At 34.7% G+C, this 19,993-nt stretch overlaps 1 protein-coding gene across 1 annotated transcript; it reads right to left on the bottom strand.

Moving 5' to 3' along the window:
* Positions 1-3,623: 3,623 nt before the first annotated feature.
* Positions 3,624-4,093, bottom strand: LOC6037033. Its single transcript, XM_001846904.2, has 2 exons — positions 4,022-4,093; positions 3,624-3,957 (listed from the first exon to the last, which is right to left on the bottom strand). The coding sequence occupies exons 1-2, from the start codon at positions 4,064-4,066 to the stop codon at positions 3,631-3,633; spliced, it is 372 nt and encodes a 123-aa protein (XP_001846956.2). The 5' UTR covers positions 4,067-4,093; the 3' UTR covers positions 3,624-3,630.
* Between the last annotated feature and the right edge of the window lie 15,900 nt (positions 4,094-19,993).

The raw sequence follows: 19,993 nt of genomic DNA, 5'->3' as shown, positions 1-19,993 counted from the left end.
GTTGTGTTTTTTACTAACATTTCCTATATTTTAAGTAAAAAGAAGTATGCAGTAATTTTTCTAGTGCCCCAGACTATGCCTCTACGCATTTATTTACAATTTAAATGATAACGGTTCCATTTTATAGCAGAAAATGTGAAAAACATGCAAAAAAAATGAAAAAGTTACTGTAAAAACATGAAAAAATTAGATAGGCAAAATGTAAGGATAGAAGGTGGTAGAGTAGGCCAAATACTACCAAAAACAAACATAAACTAATCAAGATAAATGCAAATTAAAATACTAAAAATGAAACAAGAAAAACATAAAACAAGAGATGTAAAGTTTTTCGTAGAACAAAAGTTGCTCAAAATGACCTCATGAACACGGGAAAAATAAAAAAAAATTAAAAAAAAATTTGGGCAGTAGAGGGTTAATAAAGTGCTAATATTTTTTATCGATAAAACACGTCAATAAAGAAATCAGAAAAAAACACTTAGGGCAGCGAATGACCAAGAAGGTTAAAGCTTCCAGAAATAAATGAATTAACAACAACAACAACAAGATTAAACTTTTAATCCGACAAGATAGCAAATCAGAAGCACTTCAGTTTTTAATATGTTTTTTTTTTGTTTTGTTTTTTTTTTTTTGTTAAACCTTGCTGTCTATTTTTTTTAAGAACACCATTTCTAAATCAATAAATCTCAATTAATTGTTCAAAAAGATGTTTCAACAATAACAGCTACCGGCACTTATATTCAATTTCCTCTAACTCCACTCAACAAAAAGTTGAAAATTTGGTTTGTTAAAAATAACTTATTTTTTTATAATTTTACCTAGAAAAAAATACCAGAGACTGATCAAAATTTCATCAGTTTCTGAGGTAAAATTACACTTAGCTGTCACCATTCTCTGATGTAATATTACCATATATTTTTTACTGTGTTTAAACAAAGTTCTATTGTTGGGTTCAGCGCATTTGACGAGAGCAAAATTGATCAATTGAAAGCATTTTTGAAATTTAATAAACGTAACTTGACAGGGAAATTGTATAGGCTCGTTTCTTAAGTATACTAAACTTTTTTAACTTTTTCAATCATGTAAAATGTTTGTTCAAAATTATAATTTTTTGCTACTTTTTTTAACCTTAGACCATGTTGCAAACTAACTGAAATTATTACGATTTATTTTTTTATAATGGCTCTGAATTTAATCATACAAGTTGCAAAAAACAGGCTTTTTCAGTACGTGTCGTAAATTCATCCAACGATGTTTATCTTGTTTAATAAATACAACGGGTGCAATTCTAGAAAATACTTTTTGGGAGAGCTTTTTTATTACGTAACGCAGTTGGAGGAGAAGGGGGATCGAAAGCTGTGGTACGCGCCATACAATTTAAAAAATGTATGGACATTTTGATACTAAGGGGGAGGGGGTCAACATCCTTTTTTTGCGTTACGTAATAGAAGTACGCTCCCTTGGGATTTTTCAACTTAAACGTTTGTTTCCTCACTATGGTGTTATTTGCCATCAAAATAAGTGTTAAACTCCAATACAGTATCGAAAAGTTGAACTTTTCAGCGCTCAAATTGATGCAAAAATAGTAGTTTATGCAACAACGAGTCGTACATTTATCCAACGAGGTTCACCTAGTTGGATAAATACGAAGAGTGTTGAAAAAATCAAGTTTTGCTACGAGTTCCATACAACATTTTTTGCAATTCCGAAAAACACTAATTGAGTGAAATTTTAAGTAAAATTTTCATGTATTTTGACAATAAATCGTTTAAATAAAAAAAAAAATTAAAGTGTTGCTTTTCGAAACAAGTGCTGAAAAGTTTACCTTACAGCAACCATTTCAGTGCCGAAAAGTAAAACTTTTCAGCATTTATTTTGAAAAGTGTTGCTATTCGATTCTGTTATTTTTGGTACAGAAAAGTAGGCTATTTCGTCGTTCAGGAATGACAGGAAAAGTAAGTAGTTTCACGACGGAATTGCAAAATAGTAGTTTATGCAACAAGTTGCAAAAAGAGGATTTTTTCAGCACGAGTCGTACATTTATCCAACGAGGTTCACCGAGTTGGATAAATACGAAGAGTGCTGAAAAAATCAAGTTTTGCTACGAGTTCCATACAACATTTTTTGCAATTCCGAAAAACACTAATTGAGTGAAATTTTAAGTAAAATTTTCATGTATTTTGACAATAAATCGTTTAAATCAAAAAAAAATTTAAAGTGTTGCTTTTCGAAACAAGTGCTGAAAAGTTTACCTTACAGCAACCATTTCAGTGCCGAAAAGTAAAACTTTTCAGCATTTATTTTGAAAAGTGTTGCTATTCGATTCTGTTATTTTTGGTACAGAAAAGTAGGCTATTTCGTCGTTCAGGAATGACAGGAAAAGTAAGTAGTTTCACGACGGAATTGCAAAATAGTAGTTTATGCAACAAGTTGCAAAAAGAGGTTTTTTCAGCAACGAGTCGTACATTTATCCAACGAGGTTCACCGAGTTGGATAAATACGAAGAGTGCTGAAAAAATCAAGTTTTGCAACAAGTTCCATACAACATTTTTTGCAATTCCGAAAAACACCCATTGAGTGAAATTTTAAGTAAAATTTTCATGTATTTGTCAATAAATAAATGTCAATAAATCGTTTAAATCAAAATAATGTTAAAAAGTGTTACTTTTCAAAACAAGTGCTGAAAAGTTCAACTTTTCAGCACCCATTTCAGTGCTGAAAAGTAGAACTTTTCAGCATTTATTTTGAAAAGTGTCGCTATTCGATTCTGTTATTATTGGTACAGAAAAGTAGGCTATTTCGTCGTTCAAGAATGACAGGAAAAGTAAGTAGTTTCACGACGGAATTGCAAAAAGTAATATACAGTAGACCGTGTTGTTTAGAGTAGGATTTAAAAGCAATTGTAAACGTAACCGATTTATGTTTAGCTTTCGAAGAACCCACAAAAACGATTGAGATTCTTAATCATCATTCCTTTCCTATTTTAAAATAGGAAACTTTCAATTGAGAAAATCTTGCAAAAAGTTCATTTGAATAGACAGCACTCTCTGATTTTAGACACTTGATGCAAACAAACGAAAATCTTAATTTAAAGTCGTTTATTCCAAATTAGAAAACAGAAGTTACTGAAATATGCTTTAAAATATATGTGTAACAACCTAAATTGATATAATAAAGATGTGTGTTTCGATAAAATTTTCCAAAAACAACAATAATTGGGTCCTAAACTCGAGTTTAAAATGTGATTTTTTCAAAGAAAAAAAGCTAATTAAGCTTTAAATAACCACAAAAGATTCAAAGTTGATACGCAAATTAATTTTAAATCTTGACAAAAAGACAGGGCCACAGTTGATACTTGAGTTTTCAATATTTTGCTTAAAAAATATGAAAAATTGATGAGAAATTGTTCCCCTTTGTGTCCCTTTTATTGACAAAGGGCCTTAAGACATAATTATTGTTAGCATTTTTGTACTACACCCAAAGATTCAACCTCAAATATTCCGAAATACAATAGGCCATTTTTAATTGATAACATGATTTCAGTATTTTGGTGTCTGTCAAATTGTTATGGTTTATTTATCATTATAAAATATACACATTGGTTATTTCCCGATACTCCAGATATTACCCACCTTATCCAACCTTAGCCAAAACCGACTGAATGGTATTGATACTTCCATTGATGGACGCCGAAATAGTTTTCAAACTCTTAGTGCTGGTGTCGGAATTCCCGAAGAGGGCAATCTGGAACAACAACGGGCTCATCTTGCTGATTTGGGTGTTCAGATTCTTAACGGCAGCATCGAGGCTAGTTTTCAGCGCTTGGGACAAGCCAGTAACGTTCGCGTTGGCTGCTGCAGTCAGTGCCGTATCAGCCGCCTCGAGCGTAACTTCAGCGTTTTGCAAAACACTGACATCGAATGTGGTCATCGATTGTGGGGCTGGTGACGCTAGGGTGATCTATTGGGGGTAGATTTGTTAAGATTACTGTTGGGAAATCTTGAAAATATTCAAATAATATTACCGCCACAAAGCTGAGGCACAACGCTAAAGTTACGATGATCTTCATGACGGTGATGGGCGTTTCTGCTCGGCTTGTCACTTGAAACTGATGCCACAATCGAAAAATTTTGGTCTTTTTATTTCAATGAGACAGAAATTTTATCAATTGGTTAATTTTTGGGTTAATGTGACTTGCAGAACTCAAACGATGATTCAGCTAAATTTGAGTTTTTACTGCAGTTATCGATCGAATACTTCAAGTATCAAGTAACATTATACAGGTTAACCATTGTTAACGTGCAAAAAAAAGTTACAATGAACCCATTGAAATTATTTAAATTGTCTAAAATGATCTCCACAAACATCTGTACTTCCTATATACAATCGATCAGCTGTTAATACAAGAGTATGATTATTATAAAAAAATAGAAGTTGACTTCAAGAAAGGGGATTTTTTATAATTGGTCGTTGGCAAGAGTCATCTATAGGAAAAAATACAATCTTAATTGAGTCAAAGCGTATTTGCAAATATTATGTTATTTAGAGCAGATTTGTGCAACAAAAAAAAAACAAATTTGCTCTCTAAATTCAACCTACTTTGCATGCAGTCTTCCAACCCTTCAAATAAACCTCATTCTATTTTGGGTTAGCTATCTGTTACCATTCTCAAACCCAAAACTGGTTACAAATTTCAAACAGGTATGAGACTTGAGCCGGGCTGGGATGATCCACTAAACTTTACGTGCCATTTTCACACTTTCCATTCCCGTTCGGTTCGCCTGGTTGTGTGTGAGTACGTGCTGCACAAACAGGACCGTCAGACACAAACCCAACCAATCGCAACCGCAAACTCCAAACAGAAGAAAACAATAAAAATGGAAAGTAAACAAAACTGTACACACACGCGCACACACGCACATGGGGAGAAGAAAACACATCAAAATTCGACACAGAGACCCACATTTTGAAGCTACTCGAGCGCGCAAAAGTGGTTGCGTGAGTTTGTGTGTATAACACTCTAAAAGGGAATTCATGAACAAGTTGTGGTCAGAAGGCGCGTCCAAAAATTCTCATGGAATTCCAGCAGGGTAGTGTTGAAACCAGCCTGTTTGAAGTTCATCAAATTCTCGTTTACCAATCTCTTAAATTCGTAATTTTTATTAAAGGCCCCATAAGCTCAATCGGTAACTCTTTTGACTAGTGATCCACTAATGTTCAGAAGACAATAAGTTTCGAGTGATAGATACCATGTGGCCTATGTCACGTAGCTTCTGAACTCTTGTGACCCATTCCTATATTTTCTTTCCGTTTTGTTAGCGTCCAGCAAACCGCGGCGGCCCTAGGTCAGCGCCAATCAAGCATGTCCGAAATGCCAATCAATGTTTGTGCTGTTGTGACATGAAGTTCCGCTGCGACGATACTTCCGACATTTCTCGACTCGTGGTGGAAAGGTTACCCGTTTTCGAGGTGGGACGACCCACTGAGCTGGGGCACGTCAAGCGGTCCGACACGGGTTGATGATGGTCCATGATGGACTTTGAATGGGCGTTTGACGTGTTTATGTCTAGGAAAAGTCACAATAAATCACGTAGATGAGGCGAGGGAACGGCTCGTTTTATTTCGTGTTGAGCAATGTCTGAAACGATGAAAGTTGAGAGAATTTCAAATTCAAGTTCCCTGTTATCATCGCACATGTTCCACACACAACAAGTTGCATCGCTCTGGTCCAGCTGGAATTCTAACAGTTTATCACATTCTTCTGGAGAAAGAGCGCGTCCGGAGTGTCTCTCGTGTCCCAGGAGTGACGACGGATGCCAGCGCATATCAAACTCGTTTACCCAAGGGACGCGTGAGTTGATCAAGTGCATGAATGAATCTCCGTCCGCGCTGTAACCCAGATCAAGATATCAGGTTAGGAAGCAGGTTGGGACAGACCAAGCGCGCTGCGGTCGCAAGCGACTGTTGAGCTGAAGAGCACTGATGATTGATGAAATCTGGTCAGTATTCATTAGCTTCAGCCTAGGAGTCTGACTGAATAGATTGGGTCAGTTGGCTGGGTTGGATGATCATATCGTATTCATATACAGATGTGGCCCAGTTTTGAGCTCCTTGGTTGATTTGGAATCATAAAATATCATCCTTTTTCTGTATTCCTAAATCAAAGTTTAACAGAATTACGTATTTTTGTAATGTTGAGATCAGGGTATGTGTTTCTAGTTTTCGTTATATTCTGATAACGTTAGTTTGAAATAGTCATTTTGTTTGCAAAATATGAAATATTTTTGAAAAACATCATAATTTTTGCAAATTTATCAAAAATGCTACATTTTACTAGGTTTTGATGGCGTCTGAAGTTTTTAAATCTTAAATTCTAAATTATCGAAGAAATTATCTCTTAAAAACTAGATTAGAAGCAATATACTTATAATAGATCTGATAGCTGTCAAATTTCATTTAAACATTACTTTGTAAATTGGCTGATTATTAAAATTTACTCAATGAAAAAAAAACATGAATGCAATGCATGTCAAATTGGAACAGAAGTGAAACTGTGTAAAAGAAAGAATTCCATTATTTTTAAAGGGATTCCAAGAATTTTAAATTTCAAGTAATAATTTAGTAAGCACAGGTGTTAGAGGGTTGAACATTTGTTCCAAATGAAACTGACAATTATTAAAGTATCTTTGATTTCAATTATTTCAGGGGTCCTCCGCCAGTTGAACCTTACAAGCCATTTTGGGAATTTGCGCCATAATCGCGGGCCGCATGTGAAATATTAATAAAAATGACAGAAAATTGCAGAATATGAATCGATTGAAAGTCCTATTTCCACATCAATTTAATTCATTCAATTTGTAAATGCAATTTATTGTTTTGCCATTTACAAAATTCTCGAAAAATATACTTCCATAACCAATTAAAAACATGGATCATTCCACATGAAATCCATTCAATAAAATTTCCTTTGCATACAAATATTTTTATTCAATTCGACACTTTCACATTTAAAATTGGTCTATTTTTAGCTTGAAGGCTTGCTCCTGGAATGATTTTCAAATTTATTTTTGGAACTAACATTTTTAAATTATGAAAAAAGCATATTATTATGCACAAAAATTCAATTTTGCTAAACAATCAAAATTATGTTGTACTACCATTTAAAAACATAAGTGTTTTATTGTAAAACTAAATCGAGATAATTTTTCTTTTCTCAGAGAACATGTTTGAATATTCCAGTTTCATTTTTATTGAGCAATGCTTCAAGATATAAAAAATCTATTATAACATTAGGCCGATATAAATATTTTTCAAAGTCGAGGGGGGAGGGGGCAAAAAATAAAAAAAAAATCAAAAAAAAATAATAACAAGCCGTAGTCTCAAAAAATTTTAATTAAAAAAGTTTTTTAAAATGCATTTTAAATTTGCCCAGTTGATTTGCCATCATAAATTTTCACAAAGTGTAAGATTATATGAAAAATGCTGCGAGATTTTTTTTTGCGGTACTGTATATCGAAAATTAAAAAAAAAATGCAAAAGATTTTTGAATAAACTCATACACGCTAAAAATTATTCTAAACGCAAGAGAATGCATTTTAAATTGATGTCTGCTGATTGCACTTGAACTTCCATAGAAATTTTGAAGTTTTCTGAATACTTTTTTTTAACCCCTGATTTTTCAGGTCGACTTTGAAGTGGGGGAGGGGGGGATTGACAAAAACTTTTAATAATATTGGAACCAGCCTTAACAAATTTTAAATATTGTTATTGTCTCTTAAAGATTACATAATCATAACCAATTGATACATGTGTGAAAAATTAAGTGTGCGTTAATTTTTTGAGTAAATTGAATAATCATTATTATTCATCTGACTACTTGAAAAAAAAATTTATAGCAAGTTATTTATTTCATTATTTTTTATCAACGATTTGAAAACAACACTGTATTTAAATTGATACAAAAATTACAATAATATGATTTATTTTTATTCCTAATTTGGTCCGTGTTTTTGAGACAAAATCAATTATTTTATTACTATTTTGTTCAACATTGTATCATTTATATTTCCTACCTAACCTGAGATAGATAAAATTCTTTTTTGCAATTCCGTCGTGAAACTACTTACTTTTCCTGTCATTCTTGAACGATGAAATAGCCTACTTTTCTGTACCAATAATAACAGAATCGAATAGCAACACTTTTCAAAATAAATGCTGAAAAGTTCTACTTTTCAGCACTGAAATGGGTTTGTTTCGAAAAGCAATGCTTGTTTCGAAAAGCAACACTTTAAAAAATTTTTTCTGATTTAAACGATTTATTGTCAAAATACATGAAAATTTGACTTAAAATTTCACTCAATTAGTGTTTTTCGGAATTGCAAAAAATGTTGTATGGAACTCGTAGCAAAACTTGATTTTTTCAGCACTCTTCGTATTTATCCAACTCGGTGAACCTCGTTGGATAAATGTACGACTCGTGCTGAAAAAATCCTCTTTTTGTAACTTGTTGCATAAACTACTATTTCGCAATAAAAAAAATCTTTTATTCTTGGGATTTGTTTACGTAGCTTGTACCAATTGTTATTAGCATTGAGATCTAGATTTTTATTTTTATGAAGATCTTGTTTAACCCTCTTCAACCCAACCCGCCTTTAGAGGGACTTCGATTTAAAAAAAACGCCAAAAATCAATTTTTCAACCAATTTTCGATCTTTAAAAAGCATTGGAAAGAAAACTCTTAAAATTTTAGAAAATGTATGGATTGGAAGTTTTACTTGTTTTATGTGACTTTGCCAATGTTTTGAAATATGTCATTTTTTTAAGGGGTCAACTTTGGCTGTGTTTTTTAATAACATTTCCTATATTTTAAGTAAAAAGAAGTATGCAGTAATTTTTCTAGTGTCATAAACTATGCCTCTACGCATTTTTTACAATTTAAAAGATAATGGTGCCATTTTATAGCAGAAAATGTGAAAAACAAGCAAAAACATTAAAAAGTGACTGTAAAAACATGAAAAAATAGATAGGCAAAATGTAATTATTGGAGGTGGTAGAATAGGCCAAATACTATCAAAAACAAACATTAACTAAACAAGATAAATGCAAATTAAAATACTTAAAATGAAACAAGAAAAACATAAAACAAGAGAAATCAAGTTTTTCGTAGAACAAAAGTTGCTCAAAATGTCCTCCTGAACACGGAAAAAATTAAAATTTTCGAAAAAAAATTGACAGTAGAGGGTTTAAAATGACTACGCTCGTGATTTCAAAAATCCAACTATTTCAAGAAAATTTTACTTTGCATCCGATTTGTTTCTAAGTTTAAGGGTTACTGGCATAACAGTTAATTGAATTTTCCTTAACGATAGCTATCTGGAATAATTTTAAATTGTTTCAAATTCAAGGGTAAATAATCACTATTTATCTTGCAGATTACACCCAAATCAAAACATCAATTAATTTCCACTTTTTCAAACACGTGTGCCTCAAACTTGTTTAAACGTAATGTTCCACCAAAAAAGTCCGCAGCCCAAGCCCAATTTCGCCACTACTTGCACCCCCCGTTCCCCACCGTCCGAGCGGTCTTGTGTGCACCCAAAATTAGAAAGCGTTCCAATTAGACAAATGTGCGTACCGCCATCGCGAGAAGTGTGTGAGTGAGTGAGCTGCCTCCTCGATAAGATCGCCGACCGGTCGTCAGAAATTACTCTCAATTTCGCGATCACACACGGACCACTTCCGGTTTTTGTGTGCGCCTCGGAATGATTGCACAAGAGTCTTTCGGTTCAAGTGTCAATTATATCGTGGATGGATGTTGAGGTTGGGGCCAGCCCGTTGATCTTCATATCGCACACCACGTTACAATTACGTTACGTGGACGGCTGAGGTTTTTTTTCGGACATTTTGGTGCAATTAGTTCGGCAGAGAGTGCCGAGAGTGTAGTTCGTCTTCGTTGTGCCATCTTGCTGAGCATAAGTTTTAGACCAATTTTAGCTTTGAACGCAAATTTAAACAGTTTATTTATTATTGTTTTTATTTAGTAAATTTAATAAAACTAAATACTTATACCCATTTTTCAAAATGTCATACTGCACCTACTTGCGGCAAGACAGAACAACGGTGGCGATTTGAGCGATGCGCTTAGGCTTGAGCGGCTAAGCAAATTCAACGAACTAAGTCAATGCCAGTTTCGTTAGAAAGTTGCCTTCTTTCACTACGGTGCAAGATTACAATGTTTTTATTTGCTTGCTCTCTCTCTCACTCTCTTTATATTTGCCCCTTGACTAGTGAAGCTGTGCGAGACTGGTCGTGGTTTTTGTTGAGAGTTCCCGGAGAAACAAACCAAATCAAACCAAAAAAAAAGTTGCTCTGCTTCTTCGAACTTTTCTTGAGAGATGCCGCGTTGTTGCGAACCTTTCATAATGCGACGGAGAGCAGCACCAAACAATAACAACAAAAAGGTTCCACGCGTTGGCGCAGGCAGGTTAGGATTCGAAAGTGAGGTTATGTAAAGCAACTGGGAGGCTGTATTGCAGCTTGGGTGGACGATTGAAGCTGTTGTTCTTTAGTTCTTACAAACTGTAAATAAAGATCTTGCTAGGGTGTCACTTCTGGATTTACTGAGTAATTCCAGAGTAATCCTGGTAATTCCTAATAATCCCAGTAATTCTGGTAATTCCATGATTCTTTTTTGCAAAAACATACTTCAGAAAGTAAAAAGAAAAGAAAAGAAAATTTTCGATAAACCTTTAATGATTCTATTTATTGCCTATCAATTTTCGTGTAAGAAACCAAAGTAATAGCTAGTACGGGATCATTCGGATTTTGAGTAAGTAATTCAGTAATTCAAGTATTACTCCGCAATTCTGCAGTGATTCCTGTAATTCTTGAATTACCTAGTAATTCCGTAGTAATTCGAGTAATTCCGTAGTTACTCAGTAATTCGTGTATTTCCCATTAATTCAAGTAACTACTAGTAATTCTTTAAAGCTTTTGTTTGATGCCTTTTATGGTTGTAAGAAGTACAGTGCGGATTCGGAATGTCCGCTAATTTGGATTCTCTCTAATTCAAATGTATTCGGATGAAAAAGCTCTCATACGTCAAGATCAGTTGTCAAACTGATGTTGATATTTACCCTATAATTCGATGATTTCCAAGTAGGGTGTCCAATTTTCCCGGGTTTTGTGTTTCCCGGAAAACGGGAAAAATATTTATTCCCGGAAGTTTTTTGAAAAAGTTATGATTTTGACCATTTTTTACCAGTTTTTCGGATTTTTTACCTCTAAAACTCAGTCGTGTGCTTTTGAAAGTATTTTTTTTCGGAAAGCTCAGCTGATTTTGCATATGAATGACCCCTTGGACGATTGTTGTGGCTTGTGCACTGCTTGTGGGGATTTTTCGAAAATAAAAAAAACAACCTCATCACAAAAATATTTTTTTTTTTTTGAAAAAAAAACTGATTCTCGCAATGCACGAGTCACAACAATCGTCCAAGGGGTCATTCTTATGCAAAATTAGCTGAGCTTACCGAAAAAAATACTTTCAAAAGCACACGACTGAGTTTAAGGGGTTAAAAATTCGAAAAAATGGTCAAAATCATAACGTTTTCAAATTTTTTTTTTTGTAAAATTCTGATAACTCGTGAATATATGCAAACCCCTTATGTCTATATATCAAATTTTTTTGTTTTTGTCTGCTCTACAACTCAAAATCATGACGTTTTCAAAAAAATTTTTTTGTAGAATTCTGATAACTCGTGAATATATGCAAACCCCTTATGTCTATATATCATTTTTTTTGTTTTTGTCTGCTCTACAACTTTGTAGAACATTGTTACACTCTAAAATGTAACCCTGAAAAGTTAGAAAAAAAACACGTTATTTTAAAATGAAAATTTTTGTTCTAAATGAAAAAATTACCCTTCTGGGTTATTTCAGATTCGAAAAGAACATTAAATTTCCCATAAAATGACATGTCTCACGATTTTTGACAGTTGAGTAACGGGAAATGGCAGGGATTTTAAAACTATTTTTTAACTTTTTTTTTATGTAAAATACGTTTTTTCGGAATTTTGAGTACGCTATCAAATCGGGCGTCTAATTTTACACAAAAGTCCCTTTGACACCAAATTTCTATCTCTTCACGGTTGCGAGCTACAAATCACTGAAAAACATGTCTTAGTAAAAAACCAGAAAAATGAAAGAGGTCGTACCGCCCCACCGTCACGAGATATCGAAAAATGGACCTCGGATTCGTGATCAGGGACCAAAATTACCTCTTAGAGCAAAGTTTCACAAAAATCGAAGAGGGGTCAGGGCAACTGCTATGTGAGTTGGCAGAGAATGACCCATAGCTTTAACAAATTTTCTAATTCAAATTACATAAGTATCTTATAAATATTTATTTTTAATTAATTTTTATATGACATGACTAAAAAAGCTAAAAAAATTTGACAACAAATAAAATGGTACCTACCAATTTATGTAAAATTTCAGAAAAAAATAAAATTTTTAATTGTAATGCTAATGTAAGAATTCCGGGAATTTCCCGTACAAAATATAAAAATTCTCGGGATTCGGGAAATCCCGGTTTATGAAAAAAAAAAATCCCGGGAATTTTTTGCCGGGTATTCCCGGGATGGACGCACTATTGCCAAGCACTTGTTTTTGTGCTTTTGACAGCTGTCAGTCGATCCAATTCCAACGACTTTTCTCAATATGCTGCAAGCTAAGCAGTAATTCCAAGTTATTTTTATAAAATTTAGCAATTCTGCGTGGTGTTAGGTAATCCCAAGTAATTCTGGGAAATCAAAGTAATCCGTGGCATATTGCCAGTAATCCTGGTAATTCCATTTAGAATGGTCAGTAATCCTTGATGCTGGAAACCCCTTGTCGTCAGTTCGAACCCTGGGGTGGACGGTTTCTTGGAGTAGAAAGAGGTTTGGGTGCTTTCCCCATTTAAGTCTTTAGACTCCTAGGTTCTAGCAGGAACTTGCGACAGAGACCACAAAAGTTTTGGGGGTCGTTAAAGTGGATGGTATGTTTTGTTTTGTTTTTTTTTTGTTTGTAAAATGAAAGAGGTCGTACCGCTCCTCCATCTTGAGTTATCGGAAAATGGACCTCGTAGCAACATTTTCCGGTTTCGTGTGAGTTCGCTGTGAATGACCCACATGTTAAGTTGTAATAGGTAATTCCCTGCATTCGCGCTTATTTATAGTTACAACGATGATTTTCCTTTCCTTTCCTAAACACACTGATAACGATAAAGATAATAATTAACAACAACTTGACGAGACCCCAATCCCTGGTGTCAATCTCAACCTACGACGGTGACCACTGCTCATCGCCGTATTAATCAGGGTACCTCACACAGAAAAGCTGCCTCCGTTTCTGGGCCACACATTGCCGGATCGTTGCAATTTCCTGAAGACACCTCATCAAGTCCCGCCGCACTGGTGTTGATGAATTACTCCCATGCCACCCTGCTGCCACCGGGGGGAGATTGGTCATCCACGGCGCCGGTCAGGTCTTCTGGACCACCGGACCGGAAACGATAACCTCCTTCTGATTGCGTGCAATTGCCTCCATTCCAACCCCATCATCTGCCTCGTAAACCGAGCAGGGAAAACGAGTTTAACTAGATCTCTTCGTAGCGGGGGGCAAAATGCGGGTGAGCGCTTCTGTCGCCCAATCAATTAACTCTCACCTACATTTCCACCAGGTTTTTCAAACTACCAGTTCTGCTTCGACTGCTTCTTCTTCATCCTCTCGTCACCTGGTTTGTGGGGGCCGGCAGTGGAAAATCAATCGATCAATCCGGCCATGGGTCTCTCGTGCTGTAAATAGATAAATGGGGCTGGACGGAGCGGACGCTAGAAGACAAAATTGCCAGTTTGTTTCTTGGTTTACAAACTCAATCCACGGAGATTGTAGACTGATGGACACCCCGATGCATCGTGGCTTGTTTTGATAGCCTTCGTGATTTTCTTGTGGTAGGTAACGAGCTATTTTGCTGCTTGAGCTTTGATATCCTGGAGGCAGGTGGAGGCGTCTTGACAACTGACAAATGTTGTAAGCATTGAAGGCATGGACCGTCTTTTACACAAGAAAATTAAAAACTAAATTTATCCTCCTATGTGGTTGGTGCCTTCCTCAACCCTGAAAGATTCTCATAGAACTCAACAATTTAAGGCTTGTTGGTATTTTCGATTACCTAACCAACGATGGGTTGTTGATTGATACCGATACGTGAGATCCGGCTTTAAAAAGTACATAAATATCACATAAGTGGTCATAATATGACGGATCCGGACATAGTCACTTAAGAGGCAGTATTTGTAAATATTGCTCGGTTTGTTCTAGAGGTCGTATCGAGGTGCTCCGATTTGGATGAAACTTTCAGCGTTTGTTTGTCTATGCATTAGATGAACTCATGTCAAATATGAGCCCTCTACGACAAAGGAAAGTGGGGTAAAACGGGCATTGAAATTTGAGGTCAAAAAAACATGAAAAATATTAAAATTGCTCGCATTTTCGTAAAACTTCATCAATTCCAACTCTCTTAGATGCATTCGAATGGTCTTTTGAAGCACTTCAAAATGTGCTATAGACATCCAGGATTGGTTTGACTTTTTCTCATAGCTTTTGCAAATTACTGTTAAAAATGGATTTTTTAAAAACCTTAATAACTTTTTGCAACAGCCTCCAACACCCATACTCCCATAGGTCAAAAGTTAGGGAATTTCATGGACTATAATCCTACGGAAATAACTTTTTGGCCAATCGCAGTTTTTCTCATAGTTTTACGATTTTTCTAGAACAAACATTTTACAACGTTAGTTTTTGTCCTGTAGGCCTCCATAGCGGCACTTTTTGGTCTCAATTTTGACATATTCGGAATCTTCAGGAAATTTTACATTAGATTGAGATGTTGGAGTTATTAATTTGATTAAGAAAATAATTAAATAAAACATTTATGAAAAAAGTTAGATTTTTCATACCCTGTGTTCAATACGTCAAATGCTGTATCAAGTAGGCGAAAACCTGTTTTACCCATAATCCGACAAAATGCTAAATAATATTTTAATTAATTCTAAATGGCATTTTTTCCAATCAAATTCAAAATTTCAACACCTCAATCTAATGTAAAATTTTCTGAAGATTCCGAATATGTCAAAATTAAGACCAAAAAGTGCCGCTATGGAAGCCTACAGGGCAAAAACTAACGTTGTAAAATGTTTGTTCTAGAAAAATCGTAAAACTATGAGAAAAACTGCTATTGGCCAAAAAGTTATTTCCGTAGGCTTATAGTCCATGAAATTCCCTAACTTTTGACCTATGGGAGTATGGGTGTTGGAGGCTGTTGCAAAAAGTTATTAAGGTTTTTAAAAAATCCATTTTTAACAGTAATTTGCAAAAGCTATGAGAAAAAGTCAAACCAATCCTGGATGTCTATAGCACATTTTGAAGGGCTTCAAAAGACCATTCAAATGCATCTAAGAGAGTTGAAATTGATGAAGTTTTACGGAAATGCGAGCATTTTTAAGATTTTTCATGTTTTTTGGACCTCAAACTTCAATGCCCGTTTTACCCCACTTCCCTTTGTCGTAGAGGGCTCATATTTGGCATGAGTTCATCTCATGTATAGACAAACAAACCCTGAAAGTTTCATTCAAATCGGAGCACCTCGATACGACCTGTTTCACATCGGTGAAAAACTCGCTCTTAAGTGGTCATAACTTGAGGCAGGGTTGCCAGATCTTCAAAATTTTTAGCACATTGGAAAGATCTTTCGATTATCTATCCAACGATTTAAAACATGGTGATATTTGTTACGATTTCAGGTAATTTATCTAACATCCGGATATATGCAAAAACACATTGGTATACATAATTTTGAACTACTTATCGAAACATAAATTTTGTAGAAGCTCGATCTATGGGACACTGAACCGAGTCAAATGTAACCGGTTTGGTCGAAATCGGTTCAGCCAGTGTTGAGAAAACTGGGTGACAATTTTGGTAACACCCAAACACACAGACAGACAGACATTCGTTCAGTTTTCGATTCTGAGTCTATAGGTATACATGAAGGTGGGTTAGAAATTTGGTTTCAAAGAAACTTGGAGGCTCGATTTGATGCCGTACCCAAAATTCCAATAAAACTTATTTTTCATCTGAAAATTTAAAAAAATAAAGGTTTCCCATTACAAAAGTATTCCAAGCACATGTACATAATAGGCTTACAGATTTTTCACGCTCAAAAATTGCAATATTCACGGGAACCATAATTCAAAAACACAAAATTACACGGAAATTTCACGGACCATGAAAAATGTTAAAAATAAGATTGAAAATATTAAAATTACAAGAATTACTTTTTATTCCTAATTCTACTTTTTTTTTGTTCATATTTTACGATGATTTTTTGAACATATTCGTTTTATATAGCTAAACAGATTTTTTATTTTCTTTTATATTAGGGTAATTCTCCGCCAACTCACACAGCAGTTGCCCCGACCCCTCTTCGATTTGCGTGAAACTTTGTCCTAAGGGGTAACTTTTGTCCCTGATCACGAATCCGAGGTCCGTTTTTTGATATTTCGTGACGGAGGGGCGGTACGACCCTTCCATTTTGAACATGTGAAAAAGAGGTGTTTTCAATCATTTGCAGCCTGAAACGGTGATGAGATAGAAATTTGGTGTCAAAGGGACTTTTGTGTAAAATTAGACGCCCGATTTGATGGCGTACTCAGAATTCCGAAAAACGTATTTTCATCGAAAAAACACTAAAAAGTTTTAAAAATTCTCCCATTTTCCGTTACTCGACTGTAAAAATTTTGGAACATGTCATTTAATGGGAAATTTAATGTACTTTCGAATCTACATTGTCCCAGAAGGGTCATTTTTCATTTAGAACAAAATTTTTCATTTTAAAATTTCGTGTTTTTTCTAACTTTGCAGGGTTATTTTTTAGAGTGTAACAATGTTCTACAAAGTTGTAGAACAGACAATTACAAAAATTTTGATATATAAACATAAGGGGTTTGCTTATAAACATCACGAGTTGTCGCGATTTTACGAAAAAAAGTTTTGAAAAAGTTGGTCGTCATCGATCATGGCCGTTTATGGTCACCCGCGACAGACACGGACGACGAAAATAAGAGAAACGCAAAAAGTAACTTTTTAAAAACTTTTTTTCGTAAAATCGCGACAACTCGTGATGTTTATAAGCAAACCCCTTATGTTTATATATCAAAATTTTTGTAATTGTCTGTTCTACAACTTTGTAGAACATTGTTACACTAAAATAACCCTGCAAAGACACGAAATTTTAAAATGAAAATTTTGTTCTAAATGAAAAATGACCCTTCTGGGACAATGTAGATTCGAAAACATTAAATTTCCCATAAAATGACATGTTCCAAATTTTACAGTCGAGTAACGGAAAATGGGAGAATTTTAAAACTTTTAGTGTTTTTCGATGAAAATACGTTTTCGAATTCTGAGTACGCCATCAAATCGGGCGTCTAATTTTACATAAAAGTCCCTTTGACACCAAATTCTATCTCATCACCGTTTCAGGCTGCAAATTATTGAAAAACACCTCTTTTTCACATGTTCAAAATGGAAGGGGTCGTACCGCCCTCCGTCACGAGATATCAAAAACGGACCTCGGATTCGTGATCGAGGAGCAAATCGAACTTTTCGTGTGAGTTGGTAGAGAATTACCCATTATCGTTTTTAAATTTTATTGAATTCAAATCAAAATATGATTTCATAGTCTTGTCTAGCCAAATGATTAATTTAAAGTATGTTTCATTGACACCCAATAAAGTATTCTTAAAGTATTCATTTTCTCCTTCAATAATTTCATAAAAAAAAAAAAAAACAAAAATATAATCTGTAACAAAATTGATAAAATTAATTAAAAAAAACTTTCAAAATCAAATTTTCACGGCAACAGTTAAACTAAATCTTCTATTTTCATGAAAAATTTCATTAAAAAAAAAATCTTCAATATTTTGAAAGCATATTCCTTAGGCTTAAAAATTGTATTATAAATGTGATTATAAAACAAAATAAATATAATATTGAATAAACCAAGTTTTAATCTTCTTATTTTTTAGTAATTCTGACATTTAAATAAAATGGTAGTAAAATTGAAAAATTTACAGTGTAGCCAATCAGGTGGTTAAGTGGTTAGCGTGGTAGCCTCTAAATCTAAGTATGGGCTGGGTTCAATCCCAGACGGACCCGGTGGCATTTTTCGAGACGAGATTTGCCTGACCACGCCTTCTATCGGATGGGGAAGTAAAACGTCGGTCCATTTGCGAAAAAGAGGTTTTCGGTGATTCACCACACATAACCTTCGGACGCCTAGAAATTAGCAGAAACTTGCAACAGAGACCACCCGGGGGTCGTTAAGGTGGATTACTTTGCTTTTTTTGCCAATTTAAGGATTTAAAGATTTAAGAAAATATGATTTATTTGGTAAGTTTACGGAGAAAAGCCGATAAAATACTATTGGTGCTCCAAATATCGATCTCTAATTTTTCAATATTTTCCGTTTTTGCAATGAAGATAAGTGCAGTGCTTCTGGGGACGCGCAGTCCTGTTTTCTCGCGATAATTTTTGTCTCTTTTGTGTCGCTGTTTGTGTGCATGGGGTGATTGGTCATAATAATTGAATAATGCCTTCATAAGTGCAGTGCTTCTTGGGACGCACAGTCCGGATTTTTCGCGATAATTTTCGTCGTAAATGATCGTTAAAATTTATTCCAACTTTAGTTTTAGTAATTACTCATCAAACTATCGATTATATGAAGAGTAAAGCGTCATTTATTTACTATTTTTGAAATTTGCTCGCGTTATCTAAATTGTAAAAACAGTAAAATTATACTGATAAGTCCAGCCCATAGCGCTACTGCTCGGTTTGCACGCGTTCGATTAAAACAAACTTTTTAAATAATCAATTATCTATCTTTCCGCAGCCGGCTGCCTAAGATTTAAAAATTTTAACCGATAAACAAAATGCTCATGGTCACATCACTGCCACTCGTGAATCCTGACCTCATACCCATCTACTAACCCCCTCAAAACTCATGTGATACTTTGTCGGAGAAGCAGTCGATTGGGCGGTCTCTATCACTCAAGTATCGGACTAACATTCCCATCCACTTTCCCGTGACCCTACCACTGGTCGTGGCCGGCGCCGGTATTGATCAGCATGATAGGGGCCTTTGAGAAGTTGCGAAGCGAGGGAAGATAGCACCCACTTATCTTCCACGGCTCGTGGATGTAACTTGCTATGCCTATGCTTATGCTTATGCTTATTTTCCGTTTTTCCAATGAAATTTTCATTTCTTCTAACAGGGATCAATCACGATCCCTGTTATATCAACTCAGAGAAAGCTGACTTTATTTACTGAATGTTATTTTTTCAAAAATGTTTGTACTATTCGATCTCTCTGATGATCAAAATGAATAAACATGAAAAAAAAAACTGTGCAGTCTTTTAAAAACTAATCACAATATACCTGTTAAAAAGTTTTTAATGAGTAATTTGAAAATAATGAAATTAACATAAAGATTAAACATGTGCAGCAAACATTGGGCAAACATACATAGAAACTGGATTTTTTTTTTGTATTGGAGAAAAACTAAAATCATCCGACAAATTGCATTTTGTGATACATTGGAGATTCAGAAAATATTTTTCAAAATTTGTTTGCCTTCTTTTAAAAGACAATCACACCGTCTTTGCAGACTGAATACTAATTTTAAACGGGACAAACACTAAACGAAACGCTCCAGGAGGATAAGGCGGGAATCGAACCCGCGCCCGATGGCAACTTAGAGATCGGCAACCGAAGCCGCTAACCACCGCGCCACGAGGCTCTTCAAATAGTTCTTAAACGCTTTCCAAATGAAAACTTATATAATTTAGATAAATAGACTTTTTCAACTGACATAGTTGTTAAAAAATTATATTTTTA

Source organism: Culex quinquefasciatus, chromosome 2 (assembly GCF_015732765.1).
Source record: "Culex quinquefasciatus strain JHB chromosome 2, VPISU_Cqui_1.0_pri_paternal, whole genome shotgun sequence".
NCBI classification, from domain to species: Eukaryota; Metazoa; Arthropoda; class Insecta; order Diptera; family Culicidae; genus Culex; species Culex quinquefasciatus.
Note: the sequence above shows the minus strand (reverse complement) of the source record. Positions and strands in the feature narration are given on the sequence as shown.